General features: G+C 41.8%; 1 protein-coding gene across 11 annotated transcripts in view; it reads left to right on the top strand.

The window, feature by feature from the left end:
• ccdc9b (coiled-coil domain containing 9B) overlaps nucleotides 1-13,433 on the top strand; it is a 34,554-nt gene extending 21,121 nt beyond the window's left edge. For 10 of the 11 annotated variants that reach the window (XM_004917297.4, XM_004917298.4, XM_031891516.1 and 7 more), the window contains 7 exons: nucleotides 163-347; nucleotides 699-751; nucleotides 1,976-2,032; nucleotides 2,862-2,961; nucleotides 8,073-8,130; nucleotides 9,372-9,806; nucleotides 12,361-13,433. In XM_004917297.4, coding sequence (XP_004917354.3) covers nucleotides 163-347; nucleotides 699-751; nucleotides 1,976-2,032; nucleotides 2,862-2,961; nucleotides 8,073-8,130; nucleotides 9,372-9,806; nucleotides 12,361-12,375 — 903 coding nt within the window. In that variant the 3' untranslated portion in view covers nucleotides 12,376-13,433. The remainder of the gene's footprint in view (nucleotides 1-162; nucleotides 348-698; nucleotides 752-1,975; nucleotides 2,033-2,861; nucleotides 2,962-8,072; nucleotides 8,131-9,371; nucleotides 9,807-12,360) is intronic. The other variant, XM_002940497.5, reaches the window with a different exon arrangement.
• The last annotated feature ends 4,950 nt before the right edge of the window (nucleotides 13,434-18,383 follow it).

Below are 18,383 nucleotides of genomic sequence, written 5' to 3'. Positions count from 1 at the left end.
TGCTAAAAGTTAACTCAAAGACATATGATCTTAAGATTATATGTGCTATAATAAAGGTTAATTTAAAGATGAACATCCCATTTAATGCCTCTAATAATACCACTAATACTATCCGGGGACTGAAGGAAGCACTTGCTGATTGTTGGTTGCTCATTTTGACAGGGGAATGAGAATGGTCCTTTAGTGACCTGTTCAGGTGAAACCTTAACAATGACTGAGCTGGAACATTTAGAATATATGCGTTGGAAGAAAGAGCGAGAACAAATTGACCAAGAGAGACTTGCACGGCACAAAAATTCCAAAGGGGAGTGGAGACGAGCGTGGGATGCTGAGAAGACTCAAAATATGTAAGACCTGGAAAACATGATTTAGATGTCATACCTTACAACAGTGATTTGTCACATATCTTGGGTTCAAGCACCCCCCTTGCTGTCCAACTTGCCAAAGTTAGATATCAATATTCCCATAAGTCATCTTGGTGTAGATCTAGGATCATATAGACGGCAAGTAACCATTGCCGTAAATATCGGCCTGACTGGCCTTTATGTGTTTTTTTTTTTATTAGCAGCAGCAACTGTGCTGTTTTTAGTGTCTCTTCTCTATATATGCAGGATTAACCTAGTTTTGTACCATGTCTAAACTTTGTAAACCACATTTTTAAGAATACTTTTTTTTTTTTTCTGGTTGCCTCTTGATAGGTTTGATGGTGACTATTCTGGCATACATCAAGAAGGATTCTGTGGAAGGAGAGGTGAGCATTGAAATATGTTCAGGTTTTTCCTAAATAAGATCAATTGCCATCCATGTTTTATTTCCCAAAAAGCCATTTCTACAGTTATAATCACTGGGGGGTGCCATAAGGCTAATATCAGACGCTGCGTTTGGCATATATTTTCGGCAAGACGAAAATAGCGCCATATGCCTCCTACCTGTGCCTGCACCCGAATGAATGAAATACGTTGGTGCAGGCACATGTAGCAGAAATCTGCTGAAGATATGAAGTCTCACGTATTTTGGCTACATGTGCCTGTACCCAAGCGTATTTCATTAATTCGGGTGCAGCTACAGGTAGAAGGCGCATGGCGCTATTTTCATCAATGCAATTTTCATCTTTCCGAAGATATACGCCAAACATTAGCCTAACGTCAGCTGAAACCAGCACCGGTTCTGTCTGCACCGCTTGCGCTTGCACAGTAGAGTTAAAAAGCAGAACTTTAACAAGGGGGGTGGTCTAACATTTTGGCACCTCCCAGTGATTATACCTTTCCTTTCCATTTAAATTAAAATATTAAAGATACAATCATAAAAGGCAAGAAAAGTCTAATTTAATGTGGTGTTAATGTTTAATTAGTAGTGTAATGTGGTGTTAATGTTTAATTAGTAGTGTATACCCACTCAGTGCAGTGGCACTCATGCAGCTGTTTGACTGCTAAATCTCTGTTGGTCTCAGCTTAAACACAAGTAGTTGTGTAGCAATGGGAAGAAAACATTCTTCAAATAATTGCACCTATTTTGGGTAAGGTGCAGGGTTGCTGCCTGGCCAGTAAAAAGCTTTACTTGATGCCAATTTTATATTGATATTTTTGTTTCTAAAATGGTGACAAACCCTATTGCCCTCTGTAGCTGTTGTAAATGAGTAACATAACATTTTATCAGTATAGAAAGGATGGGGAAAAAAAAAAGATGTTGGAAAAATTTTAACCCCCCTTCCCCCCAAAAGTAAGCATTTTATAGTTATCCTTTGTCGAGAGGGCACTCTCTGGCATGTCTCCTTTCCTCCTACCCCATACCTTTAGCAGTTTCCTGTGTGTTCCATAGGTTTAGGCTTGCCATATTAAGGGTAGGATGAATACTCTAAAATATCCCTAGTTGTGGGTGAAATGCGTAAAACAGTGTTACACTTAAATAAACTGATGATGTCAATAAAATCAAAAGCATTATTTCAGCCATTAAACCTTAAATAATTATGTCCTAGCAGGAATTTTTGGTGGGAAAAAGCCTCTGGATAAACAGACTGTGGGGGACAACAAAGGTGAGTTAAGACCAATGGTGAGAAGTATGTGTTTGCTTTATTTTTCTTTGAGAGGAATAATTAGAACAAATGGTACAACAAGCAGAACAGGGCCACTTTCCTTTTTCCAATTAATTAAAGCAAGCTGTCAAAAGAAGGGACCTGCTTGTGTGAGGTTAAACAGTATATACCCCAACTTATATATATTATGATTTGGTGAGCCCCCATATGCATCGGTTAAATTGTCAACTGAGAGAATTGTTTATTCGTTTTGCTAGTAGCATTTCCCCAGTAACACTTTGGTGTCCCTGGGAAGACAGAAAAATATGACCCTCTATTGCAAGGTGTGCTTGCAGTACTTAGAGGTGTGTCAGTGACTATCTGCATGCAGTCTGTTTTCTTGATCTTAACTGGGATGTCAGTAAATGAATGCTGGTTTAGTTGGGTGCTATGACCAAAACTAATTCCCAAAGTAATTGTAGGAAATCAGTATGGTAACTTTTAGGGTCGGGTTAGGCCAGTGGGGCACTGGGAAAGAAAACGGTGGGCCCTGTGGCCCCCACTGACCCAGGCCCACCGCTGACAACTGTGGGTGGGGAAGGTATAGCAGCTCTGGGTTTGAGTGGGGGGCTCCCAGGTGGCAAATCTGGCTGGCCCCCCGACACCCCAGTCCTACACTGGGCACTTTTTCAACCAACATAAACTTTCCTTTCTTAATATTTTGCATTTATAGATAAAGGGCTGAGATACAAGCCAACTAAGTGAAATTGCAGTTAAACAAATTTAAAATTATGTTGGATATTTGAAGTGTGTGGATAAGCGAGAAAATACCCATTATTATTTGTTACAGGGAAACAAACACAGGCCGTAAATGAGAATGTGTCAAAACCATTACCGACCATAAGCAGCAATGCTAAAGGAAAAGACAGACTTACTGGCAGAGCCCAAAGGTAAATGCTGCAGAATGTCTGCTTCACTTAAACTGAACTACATACTAAGTTATACTGTACTTTGTGTGTCAGAATACATTCGAGTGACCCAGGCACTCACTGGGCTTAAACAGATTTTGTCCGGGAGTCAGTATGATAAAAGCATTACATTAGCGAAATGTGTGTATGTATACGTCTCTCTCTCTAGGACAGGGGTCCCCCAAACTTTTTTACTTGTGAGCAACATTTAAATATAAAAAATGTTGGTGAGCAACACAAGCCTGAAAACTGTTCCTAAGGGGTGCCCAGAAAGGGCTGTGATTGGTTATTTGGTAGCCCAGTGTGGACTGGCAGCCTACAGGAGGCTCTGTTTGGCAGTACACATGGTTTTATGTACACATGGTTTTGGTGCATAAAAGTTGTACCTAAAAAGGAAATATATATTCGAAAAATTAAATGTTCCTATGAAATCAATAGTAAAAATCACAGTATTATTAAGAAAGGATTGCCCAGTATCTTATTTTTGTATGAAACTGCCCCCAAGCCATCCACAGCCCAGTGGTACTTACTGATACTGACATTCGTACATGGCACTCCCCCAGGGAATTTCAGTTTCATAGTCCTTTAGCCTTTTAGGAAGCAATTCTATTTGGCAGTCAGCTTCACAACCCAAGCTTTGACTTGGAGTTAAAATGTTATTACATTGTATTACTGCTATGTTTTTGTATTTGTTCTGTATAAAAGAATTCATGATGATCCATGACCCACCCTAAAGACCACGGGGAGCCAGTTTTGGCTTGAAGGCTCCTGCTACACAATTTAAAATATGATAAATAGCATTTCTTTCTTTAAATCTAAAATAGAAATAGTTCATAAACCTCATCATTGTGTATGTAGAATGTACAATAATTTTGGGACCAGGGGACCAGTTAACAAACAGAGATTAAAGGTCCAAGTGGTTTTAGACAATTCTGCTCTAAGTCATGTACAATTTAAAGTTTATCATTACCACTAGAAATGTAACAGAGTAGCTTTCTGGCCCGGATTTGTGGCAAGGCCCAGCCCTAGGGTGGCAGGTCATTAGGGGCAGAATGCCGTCCAGCTGCAACTGCATTGGATATGAAGCACTTGGGAAGTTCTGTCCTACCCAATGCTCCATACCCAAAAACAGAAGTTTGCGCATGTACACGGAAGAAGACGTGCGGAGACAAGGGCCTAGTAGCGCCCTATATGTAAATTTGGGCCTGGTAGCCTTTAATAGTTGGTAACTAGATGTAACTTGGCCCACAGCAAATGCAATTTAGGGCCCCAAAACATTGTTGACCTGTTCTACCAAGATATATTAAAATTGCACAGTAATTAGAGCCTTGCTGAGGAGCCAGAGGGCCAAGTCCCACCTAAGAGCTGCACTGTTGCCTCAGCTCCAAATACACAGTGGTTGGCACAGGATATGGTGCTTAAAGGGTTACACACGATAAATGTAAACAAGGTACCTGGGCCAGATGGAATACACCCTCGGGTACTGAGAGAGCTAGGGGCATAATTGCAGTGGCCCTTGTTTCTGATATTCTCAGACTCTCTTTCATCAGGTATGGTACCTAGGGATTGGAAGAAGGCGAATGTCATTCCCATATTTAAAAAGGGAGTAAGATCTCAGCCTGGCAATTATAGGCCTGTAAGTTTGACATCCGTGGTGGGCAAGTTATTTGAAGGCTTGTTAATGGATCACATACAAAATTATGTAGTGGAGAATGGCATTATGAGCAGTAATCAGCATGGCTTTATGAAGGACAGGTCATGTCAGACCAATTTAATTGCTTTTTATGATGAGGTGAGCAAGAAGCTGGACAGTGGGGATGCAGTAGATTTAATCTATTTGGATTTTGCCAAAGCATTTGATACCGTTCCCCACAAACGACTGCTTTCTAAGCTAAGGTCTATTGGTCTTAGTGAAGTCGTTTGCACATGGATAGAAAACTGGCTACAGGATCGGGTACAGAGGGTGGTTGTTAATGGCACATTCTCTACTTGGAATAAGGTTCTCAGTGGGGTCCCTCAGGGTTCTGTACTGGGTCCACTTTTGTTTAATTTGTTCATAAAGGACTTAGGGGAGGGTATTATGAGTAATGTATCCGTGTTTGCAGATGACACAAAACTCTGCGGACCAGTCAATTCTATCCAGGATGTGACATCCCTGCAGCAGGATCTTGACCAACTGGCAATCTGGGCAGCTAAGTGGCAGATGAGATTTAATACAGTATCTAGTAGAATTAAGTCTAAAACAACTGGACTTTTCTGAGTTTTTCTTGAAAACGTTTCACCACTCATCCGAGTGGCTTCTTCAGTTCAAATGACTGGTAGGGAATTCCCCGGTATTTAAACTCTTGATGGTAGTAGAGTCACAGACATCCAATCACAATGGTTCCATTGAACTTGTTCAGTTAGGTGTTAGCTGAAACTGACAGGTGTAAGAAGGTATGATCCAATCACAATGGTACCAAGATTCTCATTGATGACTCTTCTCACTCTTTTGAGGACAGTAACGTGCATATTTTGGACCGAGAGGACAGATGGTTTGAAAGAGGTGTGAAAGAGGCCATTTATGCCAACCTGGAAAAACCATCCCTGAACAGAGGAGGGGGCCTGAGACACCGCTTGTCACCAACATACAATGGCGCGTTGACATCCTTACCCCGGCAGTTTCACAACAGTTCACACTTCCAGTCATGTACTTTGAAGGATTAACACCTTCATCAATGAGAATCTTGGTACCATTGTGATTGGATCATACCTTCTTACACCTGTCAGTTTCAGCTAACACCTAACTGAACAAGTTCAATGGAACCATTGTGATTGGATGTCTGTGACTCTACTACCATCAAGAGTTTAAATACCGGGGAATTCCCTACCAGTCATTTGAACTGAAGAAGCCACTCGGATGAGTGGTGAAACGTTTTCAAGAAAAACTCAGAAAAGTCCAGTTGTTTTAGACTTAATTCTACTAGATACTGTATATCATGACCTGGATGAATGAGAATCTTCATAGACATGAGATTTAATGTGGATAAATGTAAGGTCATGCACCTGGGATGTAAAAATATGCAAGCCCCGTATACCCTTAATGGGACTGCACTAGGCCAGGGGTAGGGAACCTTGGCTCTCCAGCTGTGATAAAACTACAAATCCCAGCAAGCATTTTCCTTAATTAACCATGACTGTGGCTGTCAGACTCCTGCAATGCATTGTGGGACTGGTAGTTCCATAACAGCTGGAGAGCCAAGGTTCCCTACCCCTGCACTAGGCAAATCCATAATGGAGAAGGACCTTGGAGTCCTTGTAGATAATAAACTTGGCTGTAGCAAGCAATGCCAGGCAGCAGCTGCAAGGGCAAACAAGGTTTTGAGCTGTATTAAAAGGGGTATAGATTCACGGGAGGAGGGAGTTATTCTTCCCCTTTACAGAGCGCTGGTAAGGCCCCATCTAGAATATGCTGTTCAGTTTTGGTCTCCAGTGCTCAAACGGGACATTATTGAGTTAGAGAGGGTCCAGAGAAGGGCAACTAAGCTGGTAAAGGGTATGGAAAGTCTCAGTTATGAAGAAAGACTGGCCAAGTTGGGTCTGTTTACACTGGAGAAGAGGCGCTTAAGAGGTGACATGATAACTATGTATAAATATATAAGGGGATCATATAATAACCTTTCTAATGCTTTATTTACCAGTAGGTCCTTCTAACGGACACGAGGGCACCCACTCCGTTTAGAAGAAGGGAGGTTCCATTTAAATATTCGGAAAGGATTTTTTACAGTGAGAGCTGTGAAGTTCTGGAATTCCCTCCCCGAATCAGTCGTGCTGGCTGATACATTATATAACTTTAAGAAGGGGCTGGATGGATTCTTAGCAAGTGAGGGAATACAGGGTTATGGGAGATAGCTCTCAGTACAAGTGAGGGAATACAGGGTTATGGGAGATAGCTCTCAGTACAAGTGAGGGAATACAGGGGTAGGGGAGATAGCTCTCAGTACAAGTGAGGGAATACAGGGGTATGGGAGATAGCTCTCAGTACAAGTGAGGGAATACAGGGGTAGGGGAGATAGCTCTCAGTACAAGTGAGGGAATACAGGGGTAGGGGAGATAGCTCTCAGTACAAGTGAGGGAATACAGGGGTAGGGGAGATAGCTCTCAGTACAAGTGAGGGAATACAGGGGTAGGGGAGATAGCTCTCAGTACAAGTGAGGGAATACAGGGGTAGGGGAGATAGCTCTCAGTACTAGTTGATCCAGGGACTGGTCCGATTGCCATCTTGAAGTCAGGAAGGAATTTTTTCCTTATCCCCTGTATTTCTGGTGGTAGCATCTTTAGCCTCAGCCTTAACTGCTGCCCAGCATTCATTACTTTGGGTTTTTATTTGTTTGGCATTTTGCAGGCTGCCTCCTTGGATATGAAAAATGAGGCAGCTCATTTTAATTGGGTCCAAATTGGTCATAGACTTTTCAGTTATGTCCATGCTGAGCATTTAAGTTGGGTAAGTGAGCTAATTGGACTTCTGTAATATTGTTTTTATTACAAGACTGGCTCCAATCACATCAGTGCCCTTCGTTCTTTATTTTGCATTATGGGACCTGGCTGCTATAAGTTTGCATGAAACATTAGTATAGGACTTGCCAGAGGTTAACCCATGGCACACCCCCTGCCCAGCCTTCTTAAAACAGTGGTTAAATTAGTAAAATTGCTGCTCATTTCTGGTGACCGAATGTTATTAACAGATGACCCATGTAACAGCCTTGAATGCCTACATTCCCTTATTCATTTTTACTATTGCATCGTAGCTTTATAATAAGGTACTGCCACATTCTGTTATTGCCTTTTAGATGATTTCTTGAACAAGCATAATATTCAAGGCTACTGGGATACTAAAATCTGCAATTGGTATTGATGTTGGTATATATAGTTTATGCACAGTGAGTGTATAGATAGGTAAGTATGGGTTTATGTATGTTTCGGGTTCACTTGAAAGGGTTGAACTTGATGGACTTAGGCCATTTTTTTCAACCCAACCTAACTATGTAAGTATGTATCCGCTGTTTCTATATTTTTCTACATATAGTCATGACTTGTGTTGGTATTTGTTTCAGGTGGGACACTGCAGAGGGGCTGGATTCTGCCAACATGTTGGATGGAATTTCCCTGTTGGTAAGTGTATGTGATATACTCTTGGATAGTAGGGTCAAATAAAGCTTGCACCTTAGTCAATAAAATTACTGGTAAATTATTGTAGTTATCCTCCCAGACAGGAAATAGATGCGATGCAAAATTTATCACACTTTTCAAATGAAATACGAGCACGCAATTGTTTCTGCAGATATCTGCAGTGACATAACTGAAGGCCTGTGCATCCGGATGCATTTAATCTGGATCCCCTCCAGTTGGGGGGGGGGGGCAGTGAGGTGGTAGATAGCAGAACCGGCAGTTATAGTTCTTAAAAGTATAGAAGGGGCCCAGTGTGGGGATGACATACGGTTTCAGTATGTGTGTTTCAAACTGATAACTTTCAGAGGTTTTGTGGGGCCCGCCAGTTCTTAGTTATATTCTCATGTTCCCTGACTGTTTTCCCTTAAGCAGCCGGTTGGCTATAGGAGGCTAAAACAGTATGGTTACAAATTACAAATTAAACATTACATTTTTTTTTTAAAATCGACTTTTTCTGAAATACATTTTTTAACCACACTATAGTTTTAGGTTTCTATTTTTCTTTTGTAATAACAAAAGAAGAATTAGAAGGAGAGAAAAAAAACTGAAGAAGGTGGTGCAAGTTATGCCACCTTAAACTATTCTATTTTTGGAGATTGAAGCCAAGGGTGCCTGTGATATATTGTGAAAGTGGTGGTTCACCTCTAAGTTATCTTTTAGTATGTTATAAAACGGCAAGCATGGAAAATGTTCCTGGGGGTGCCCAATATGGGCTGTAATTGGCTGTTTGGTAGCCCCTATGTGGACTGGCAGCCTACAGAAGGCTGTTTGGCAGTAAACTTGGTTTTTATGCAACCAAAACTTGTCTAGCCAGGAATTCAAGAATAAGCACCTGCTTTGAGGCCACTGGGAGCCACATCCAAGGGCTTGGTGAGCATGGCATGTTGCACCATGTTGCCACTGGATGGAAAATATTGTTAAAGAATGTCCTATTCCCAGCAACTTTGTAGTCTTTATTATTTCTTACAGTTATTAATAATTTGCTTTTCATTTAATTTTTTTTTCGAGCTTTCAGATGGGGGTCACTGGCTCCAGCAGACCCGAAACCTTTGCTGTAAGCTTAAGCTTTTTGGGTCATCCTAGATAGATGCTGAAGTATCGTAAAGCTTTCAAGGCTGTTAAAAATGTACTTTTGTAATGTGAAAATTTGAGTTTCTGTGTCTTTCTTTGTTCTATTTCTGCAGGGAATCTCAGAATGCAAAGAATATTCCGGCTTCATGCCACAACTTAAGGGCTCGGAGCAATCTTTCAAGCAATACAGTAACGCTTTTGGGAGACAGGAGCCCATGTGGCAGAAGAGGCAAATTGAAGGCAAAGAAAATGCAGCAAATTTTTCCTTTCACCAGGGCTCATTCTCGCCTAATGCTTATCTGGTTACATGCTCAGAAATATTACCTGAGAAAATGTCTAAAGGTTTGGGTGAAGGGATAATATCAGAAAGTCATTTTCACATTCCCTCACATAAACAAGAGGCCAGAAAAGAGACTGATGCCGATTTCTCACTAGAAGGTAGAGGAGTGGGAGACTATCTGTCAGTGCTGAATAGTGACACAGAACTGGCAGGCTTGGAAAGTGTGAGAAGCCAGAGAAGAAGCAAGGAAAGCTATGCTAAAGCACAAGTGAGTTCAAACTGTCTATCAATATGTTTCTAAATCTAAAATGTTCTAGAAGGGTCTCAGAGAAGGATGAGGGACTCTTACTTGTCTAAATTGATGTATCTCCTAATTCGGCACAGATAGGTTAATTCTACAGATTAAAATACTGGCGTGAGTATCCCAAGTTTTTCCTGGTTTTAACCCCTTTATGTACCATGGATCATAGAATCCACAGGACAGACAGTGGTCAGTTGCATATTCCAAAATATCTTGGCTCTCCTACTAATACAGGGACACATTTGCTTCGTGCAGTAACCAATGACAACCAATCAGCGAGTAGTTTGCATAATGCAAACAAAGGTTTTGTCACAGTGGGTTACTTTGCTTTTGTGATTAAATGAGACCCACAGTGGTCCAGGTCAGAAGGGTAGGGAAAGCTTTTTTCTGGAGTGCACATAAAAAAAGAAAGTAACTTTTGTTATATTCAGACATGCTTTAATAGGTGGAATTCATACCAGGTTTGTACGGCATAGGGCAGACAGAGTGTGGCACACATAGGCATGGTAGGGCAGGCAGAGTATGGCGCACACAGGCAGCATAGAGCAGGCAGAGTATGGCACACACAGGCATGGTAGGGCAGGCAGAGTATGGCGCACACAGGCAGCATAGGGCAGGCAGAGTATGGAACACACAGGCATGGTAGGGCAGGCAGAGTATGGAACACACAGGCATGGTAGGGCAGGCAGAGTATGGAACACACAGGCATGGTAGGGCAGGCAGAGTATGGAACACACAGGCATGGTAGGGCAGGCAGAGTATGGCCCATAGGCAGCATAGGGCAGGCAGAGTATGGCACACACAGGCAAGGTAGGGCAGGCAGAGTATGGCACACACAGGCAGAGTAGGGCAGGCAGAGTATGGCGCGCACACAGGCAGCATAGGACAGGCAGAGTATGGCACACACAGGCATGGTAGGGCAGGCAGAGTATGGCACACACAGGCATGGTAGGGCAGGCAGAGTAGAGTATGGCACACACAGGCATGGTAGGGCAGGCAGAGTATGGCACACACAGGCATGGTAGGGCAGGCAGAGTATGGCACACACAGGCATGGTAGGGCAGGCAGAGTATGGCACACACAGGCATGGTAGGGCAGGCAGAGTATGGCACACACAGGCATGGTAGGGCAGGCAGAGTATGGCACACACAGGCATGGTAGGGCAGGCAGAGTATGGCACACACAGGCATGGTAGGGCAGGCAGAGTATGGCACACACAGGCATGGTAGGGCAGGCAGAGTATGGCACACACAGGCATGGTAGGGCAGGCAGAGTATGGCACACACAGGCATGGTAGGGCAGGCAGAGTATGGCACACACAGGCATGGTAGGGCAGGCAGAGTATGGCACACACAGGCATGGTAGGGCAGGCAGAGTATGGCACACACAGGCATGGTAGGGCAGGCAGAGTATGGCACACACAGGCAAGGTAGGGCAGGCAGAGTATGGCGCGCACACAGGCAGCATAGGACAGGCAGAGTATGGCACGCACACAGGCATGGTAGGGCAGGGCTGGCAGAGTATGGCACGCACACAGGCAGCATAATGTAAGGAAGAGTATGGCACATACAGGGGGGCATAGGGCAGGCAGAGTATGGCACACACAGGCAACATGATCTTACAGGAGTGAAAAATTGAGTTGATTACAGGCTAAATCTGAGGTGTGAACCATGCCGGGGGCCAGCTAATCTAAGTACTGATACCATTTAAAGCTCACACAAAGGTAAGCAGTCACAGCAGCCAGACAGATGGGGGGCCACACAGAGGGAGCCATGGGCCACCAGTTGGACAGCACTGCCATAGACAGTCACTATTTATTGGGGGGGGGGGGGGGGGGAGGTATTTGGGCTTCTATGCACCTGAAATGCCAGGACCTATTTTGAGTGCCATTCTGATTTCATTTTACCTTGGTGTGGAGTAGGACAACTTTGGGGGCCTTAATTTGAATGTGCTGCGAGGCCAGTAACATTAGATATGCCACTGATCACTGAATTTGTGCACTAAAATCAGATGAAACTTTTGAAAATTTTAAATTAAATGTATATAATGAAATAATTGTGCTGTATATCTAATCCTCTCAATGCAGAACATAACCCAAAATATTTTAAGAGCTAGAACTGTCTAGTTTACAAAGGTATGTTATCAATTGTCATTCTTGGGTTTTGTGTGCAAAGCATAGGCTTTCAAATCGTTATAAATGATTCCCTCTGAGATAAACTCCTATAATGCCATTGTAGCAGGCTCGTCAAGGATTTGCTGCTTGTGAACTGCCTCACAAGAAGCGATTAAGGGCCCTTAACTATGGATCTTTGTTTAGCCAACTGTCCTTTGACAAAAGTGTCCAGTGTGACCTTAGTCAAAAAAAAAAAAAAAAAAAAAAAAAAAAAATATATATATATATATATATATATATATATATATATATATATATATTCACGTAAGTAATGTGAGAAAGGAACTCCTTAACCCATTTTTACTTTCCTTAGTAGACCTTGTGCTGAGCTTTCTGTTTCTGTTACAGGTGCACTGCTGTTAGCATGTTGAAATGCCATGCTGGCCAATCATGGCTAACTAAAACTGAAGCCTAGAAGATTGAAGAGAATCTTCCAAAAAAATTGGATATGGTTTTTGTTTTTTTTTTTGTTTTTTTTTATTACAGGCATGCTGAGAACCATACATTTTGTTTTTTTTGCACTATTTACATTTTGCTGTTTGGTTTTCGCTTTTTCCTTACCAAAGGAATAGCATGTTACTACATTTTGCAAGTTGAAAGCTATTTTTCGTATATATATGCACACATAGATACATGTTTGGATCTCTGGTGCATTGATTTCAACTCATTTGCTGTTATTTGGGTACTTGACCCTTCCTAGTGTCAATTTAGGGACAAAATATTTTACTCATCCGCTCCATAGAACCCCCTGTAGAGCCTAAAACTATAACAGGTCACGCTGCCACTAACATTGTGACATTATGTGACGTTTATTACTGTAATAAAATCATTTTGGTGGCTTTGAATAAACATATCAGAATTACAGTATGTACTGTAGAAATTTTAAATTGGATGCAAATTTTTATTTTTAAGCTCATATCCTTGTCCCTTTGTTAAAGTGGAACCATTTCATTTACACTAGAACTTCAACCTTGCATCAGCCATCAGGCTCGCCAAGTATTGCAGGGGGCTATGCAGACTCCATTCATGCGGTGATGCCATCTAATGACTCAGTTTAGCATTTTGACCACAGGTACAACTCTTGGCAGAATTTGATAAACCAAAATGCTAGTGTTTAGCCCAAAATGAGCACATTTTATAAAGGATTGCTCCATAATTTGCCAAGCCTAACCAGAAAAATCTGGCTAGAGCATAGACACCCTGCTGCAAGAATGTCCTTCACTTGCCAGTAACGTACTGCATATTATCCTGCATGAGGGGAAAATGTCTGATAAGATTTTTTTGATCCTTACTGGAAATGTTGTTGCTTAATTGTATAATATTTTTTTTTTTCTGCCTTAGTAATTAAGAATGTGCCATTTATGTAAACATGTTGTCTCATGTGGTTGCACCTTTCCTGCATTAAACCTTTGAACTGATTACTCTTCAGTATCTTCTTGAGGTGGTAATGTGAATTTGCTGGCTATTTTTCTTCTTGTTTTGTATTGCAGAAAGCCAAATGGGGTTATGTAATGTCAGGAGCAAAGTTTGCGGCAGTTCTTAGCGTCTTTAGCAACCAGTCAGTAGGTAGCATTTACTGGTCACCTGAAACAGGCATCTCATTGGTTGCAGAATTTGTACCTTTTATTATATATGGTAGATAGTGCCTAGAGTGTTAAAAAAAAAAAAAAAAAAATACAATTTAAAGATTCCTGCCTGAAGCTGTGGGGCCAGCATTAAGGGGTCCTGAGGGTTGCTTTAGGTGAGATTTCAGATGAACATTTATTGGCTGTTCTAGGTGGGGCCGGAACTAGTGATAGACCGCAAAGGAACGTGCCTACTAAGCAACTGGAGAGGAGCGCAATGCCAATGGCAGTGGTATAGGTAGCAGCTGCATGAGCATTTGGGGGCAGTAGGGCAGAAGGGATGCCAGGTAAAGTATTGACTTGGGCGCAATACTGCTTGACCCAGCACTGGTTCTTGGTTTTCTTGAAAAAATGTCTGATACAGCTGTGTTTACGTATATCTGAAACCTTTGTTATGCACTAAGGGGTGCCTCAACCAAATGTTGCACCTGAAAGGTGGGGCTTGAACCCAATACGTCTTAAAACTACTTTTACAGGTCATCTATGTTATGCAAAAGGTTTATTGAACCAGGCCGGAGATGCCGCAGCCCTATGACAGGTAATATACATGCCTCTGACTTCCCAGAGCACCATGCATTTGTGGTTTCTGGTTGGCTGGTCTGTACAATATTGGATTTTTCACAGTCTTGCATAGTCGCGATTCAAAGCTTGGGGCTGTGATAGGAACCGCTGAGCCTGCTACATGAGTAATCCACACGTCCTGCTGCATTAGCCTGCTACCTGTTAGTTAGATATATATATGGTTTATAACGGTTCCCATTACTTTACATGTTACATACATTACATATATATAATACTGTAGTATATATTTCATATAGATCCTAATTATAGTTAATCATAATTGATTGTAGTTAAACACATATCGTGTGTTTAACTTCAGTCAATAATTACCTATAATTAGTACCTAAGTACAGTATTTCCCATTATTAGCAATACTGCTCAGGTATATCCATATCATGTGATCAGCTGCTCCATTTCCCACCCAAGGCTTATACTCGAGTCAATATGGTTTTCCAGTATTCTTAGGTAAAATTAGGTACCTCGGCTTATATTCGGATCGGCTTATACTAGAGTATATACGGTAATTACTTGTCCGAGTGCTGCCGAGTCTGATGTCACCAGCAGGAGGGTAATTCTAGTAACACTGAAATGGCATTGCAGTTCCTGTGTCTCATCACATCTGGCATCTGAGTTGCACGCACATATGAATGCTCAAGGTAAATGAGGGTGTCATTGGCACATGCCTGTATTGATTGACTTTTCCACACCAACCTGGAATAAAAATGAATTTAAGTGGGAGTTTAACCACCAGGGTCTGGGCATCTTGTTTCAGTAGAAGTAGGAATATGGTGCAGAGTACGGGTAAATGTACTGCCAAAGAACCTAAGTCTTATAAAAGAAATAAATATCTTTCAGCAGGAGTTATGGCAAACACAAGGGCACAATAACACTGGAGTGACTGAAGAACAATACGGCGAATACCCTATGAATCACACAAGCACGGACATGGTGAACAGTGTGCAGAGCTGGTATGTTTTATCCCAAAAGACTTGCAGGTGAAATTGCAGGGTTGTTAGCTAACTAATTGGACTGAATACCAGATCAGAATCATATTCAAACCACTGACATTCACAAGGAAGTAAGACTTGGGTTCAGAATTTTAACTTTCTACTGGAACATGACAGCCACAAAAGTGTATCATTCAAAAACCATAAAGAAGGCAGGCTGCACATTCTTAGGATACCCCTGTCTACATCATACAAATTCTGTCCCCCTAGGGAAAACTATATCCCTGAAAGACATATTGCATAAAACAGCTTATATATATTTATATATAAAACCTTGCTTCAAACAAACAATTTTCAAATAAATATACCTTTAGTATGATTATACTTTATACTTTTTAGTAGTATGTGCCATTGAGTAATCCTAAATAGAAAATTGCCATTTTAAGTACTAAGGGCCACCTCCTGGGATCATATGATTCACCGTGCACACAAACAAGCCAAGGCACCCATACATGTTAGGCCCCATCAGCCAATGAATGGGCAGAGTTCTGTCTTTTAAACCAACAGTACTTTCTGCTACAGTTAGAGCTGCATTATTTCCTGTCACGTGATCTCTGAGGGAGCACACAGACCCTCCCAAAATGGTGGCTTAAAGTAAAGGATAGAAAAGAGCAATATTTACTGTTATACATTTCAGTTTGGGAAGATTCTTTAATTGGGCAATTAAAATGATATAAACTATCTGCTGGTTAAGTATTCATTCGGGGGGGTGTAGTTTTCCTTTAAGATAGCTGTACCATTCTAAAATTTGTCTTCTTCAGCCAGACCACCAGATGGCAGTAGTTGAATAGACTCTTCCCATGTATGAACAACCAATTGCTTATGGTTGCATGCCTCCATTGTGTATACATGCGGGTGTTGCTAGTGTGCGCCTGAGAGACAATCGATCATGGTGCAAACACTACCTTCCGTAACTTCACTGCACATTGATTCTGCTTTTTCATAATTAACAGAATTGCTATGTTCCTATCAGTGCCACAGATTTTCAGTCAGAGAAAAGTAATTGTTTGTGATGATTTATTGGCGTTTATAGCTCCCACGTGACTCCAGAATGAGGCAGCCCTACTGGTGGTGCAGATATATAACATTTAATAGCCCTTGCCTAATGAGAACTCTATGTGCTTTACCATTAATCAATGTAAGAAACTGATATAACAGCTCCCCCTGTTCCCTTAGCAAATTCATGGTTTCTTGGTGTTTTATTTGCTGAATTAAAGTGGGTCAAGCTAAGCTTATGTCATTGCTATGGGGAAGAAAAGCATATTCCTGTGACCTTGTGCTGTGCATCTGGCAGGGCGACGAGTCCCTTGATACAGTGAGGAAGCCAGTAGTGAGCTCTTGTGACTCACTGACATGACATGCCTGCGCTAGCAACAGGACAAGAGCGGCCTTTGTTACACACACATATATATATATATATATCCCTTCCCAAGTCTTTCCAACTCTTATGACGTGAGTGAAGGCAGCAAGCTTAGCCCTTAATGCTGCATACCACTGTGAAATTGTTCCAAGTAGGTTACTCAAGCAGCCAAAATAAGCAGCAAATCACTGGCTAAAAGGTTGGGATTAGCGGGTTCCTGCAGAAAAGCATAGTGGGGGAAATGAGCAGTGTAGGCGTCTGTGCTGATGCTGTGCAGCTCTTTCTTAGAAAGGAGAATGGCTTTCTCCAACAATCCCCCACATTCCTTTTCTTTTCCATACATATTCACATGCCCCTGTGTCAGCTTCGGCCCAGAAATAGATTGAAGTGGGTTTGTTTTTATTCCGGCTCTTTTCAGTGCAGCACCGGAAGCCCCTGATGTGATTTATATACATTGCTGTGGGTGAAGGAGCTGCAATTTTAATATTTTTAAAGAACGTCAAACCTGAATAATGAAATCATGTAGAGCCGATCTGCTTTTGGAGTGTAGATTAGGCAGTGCAATTATTGATTGGTTATTGGAACAAACTCTTAAGTCATTAAGCTTGCCAACCGATTCTCTAAACAATCGCTTAGGTCTTTTCTTTTTTTTTAGTGCTAAACAGGATAGCTACACCCCAGTGTTGGAAAGTGTACAGTATATATACACAGATGTGCAATACAGCAGCTTCATATACTAATGGATGGATTTAGTAACATGAAATTCTCTTAAATCCCTTGTGTAACATGCAGATCATGCTGCCCTCAAACACAGCTTCTTATTATATTTCCCTTATGACTGTAGGCCCTCTGGTAGTGTCCCTAAGGAGCAACTATCCCCTATGAATTATGAAGCTCAGTGTAGGTGTGTATTGATTAAGCCACCACTCCTATTAGTAGGCCTTAGCTGTTGGGATACAAAATAATGGGACAGAGCAGGAGCTATTTTCCCTTTTGCCATGTATCATATTTGTACATTTTCCCCACAGTGGATAAGATAATTGCTTAGAGAAGGGTATTGTTTCTGTTATGATGAAAGGCAGGGAACTCAAGCTAGCAGGCTGCATTTAATTCATACCCACCCCACTTACACCTTTTGGAGACAATGAGGAAAGTCAGTTTGGAATGAAACAAGCTGCAGCTTTATTAGCAAACAGTTAATAAACAGGCATGTAACAATCATTGAATCAAATCAACATGGATAAATATATCTACCTCATGTGGAATGTTAGCAACCTTTTGGTGTTTATTTCCTCAGGCCAATCTGCCATGCTGGCCTCATCCTGTGTGTGATAAGTGGGCAACTGAAAACAGACAGTCAGTTTACCTCCTTCTTCGAATCCCTGTCTAAGGAGAAAATAACAAACCTTAGCAACTTTGAGCACTGGCAAGCATTCCTTCTTCAATGTGAGTCGTAATACCGATTTGTACCCCCCAGACCTTCTTTACCTCAACAACAATAAAAGAGGGGCAAGCAAATGGGATAATGTTGTGGTGCCACAGTAAAGGTGGCCGTGCATGGGCAGATTTATGCTGTCAAAGTGGCCCCTTCAGGCCTAGTTGGGAAGTTATCTGCCTGTGTATGGGGCCCACTCTTTATCTAGCCTGCCCTTTCCCAACACAGTCGGGGTTTTTTTTCCTTAAGCTAGCCATAAAACATACAGTGAAAATAATTTGGTGCCAAAAATAGAACCTGAAGGTGATGGGAATATGGGCAGACAGTGCCAGCATGGGCTGACCAGAAAACCTGAAGGTAAGGGCTCCCTCTCACACATGTAG

This window comes from Xenopus tropicalis, chromosome 8, assembly GCF_000004195.4.
Source record: "Xenopus tropicalis strain Nigerian chromosome 8, UCB_Xtro_10.0, whole genome shotgun sequence".
NCBI lineage: Eukaryota > Metazoa > Chordata > Amphibia > Anura > Pipidae > Xenopus > Xenopus tropicalis.
Note: the sequence above shows the minus strand (reverse complement) of the source record. Positions and strands in the feature narration are given on the sequence as shown.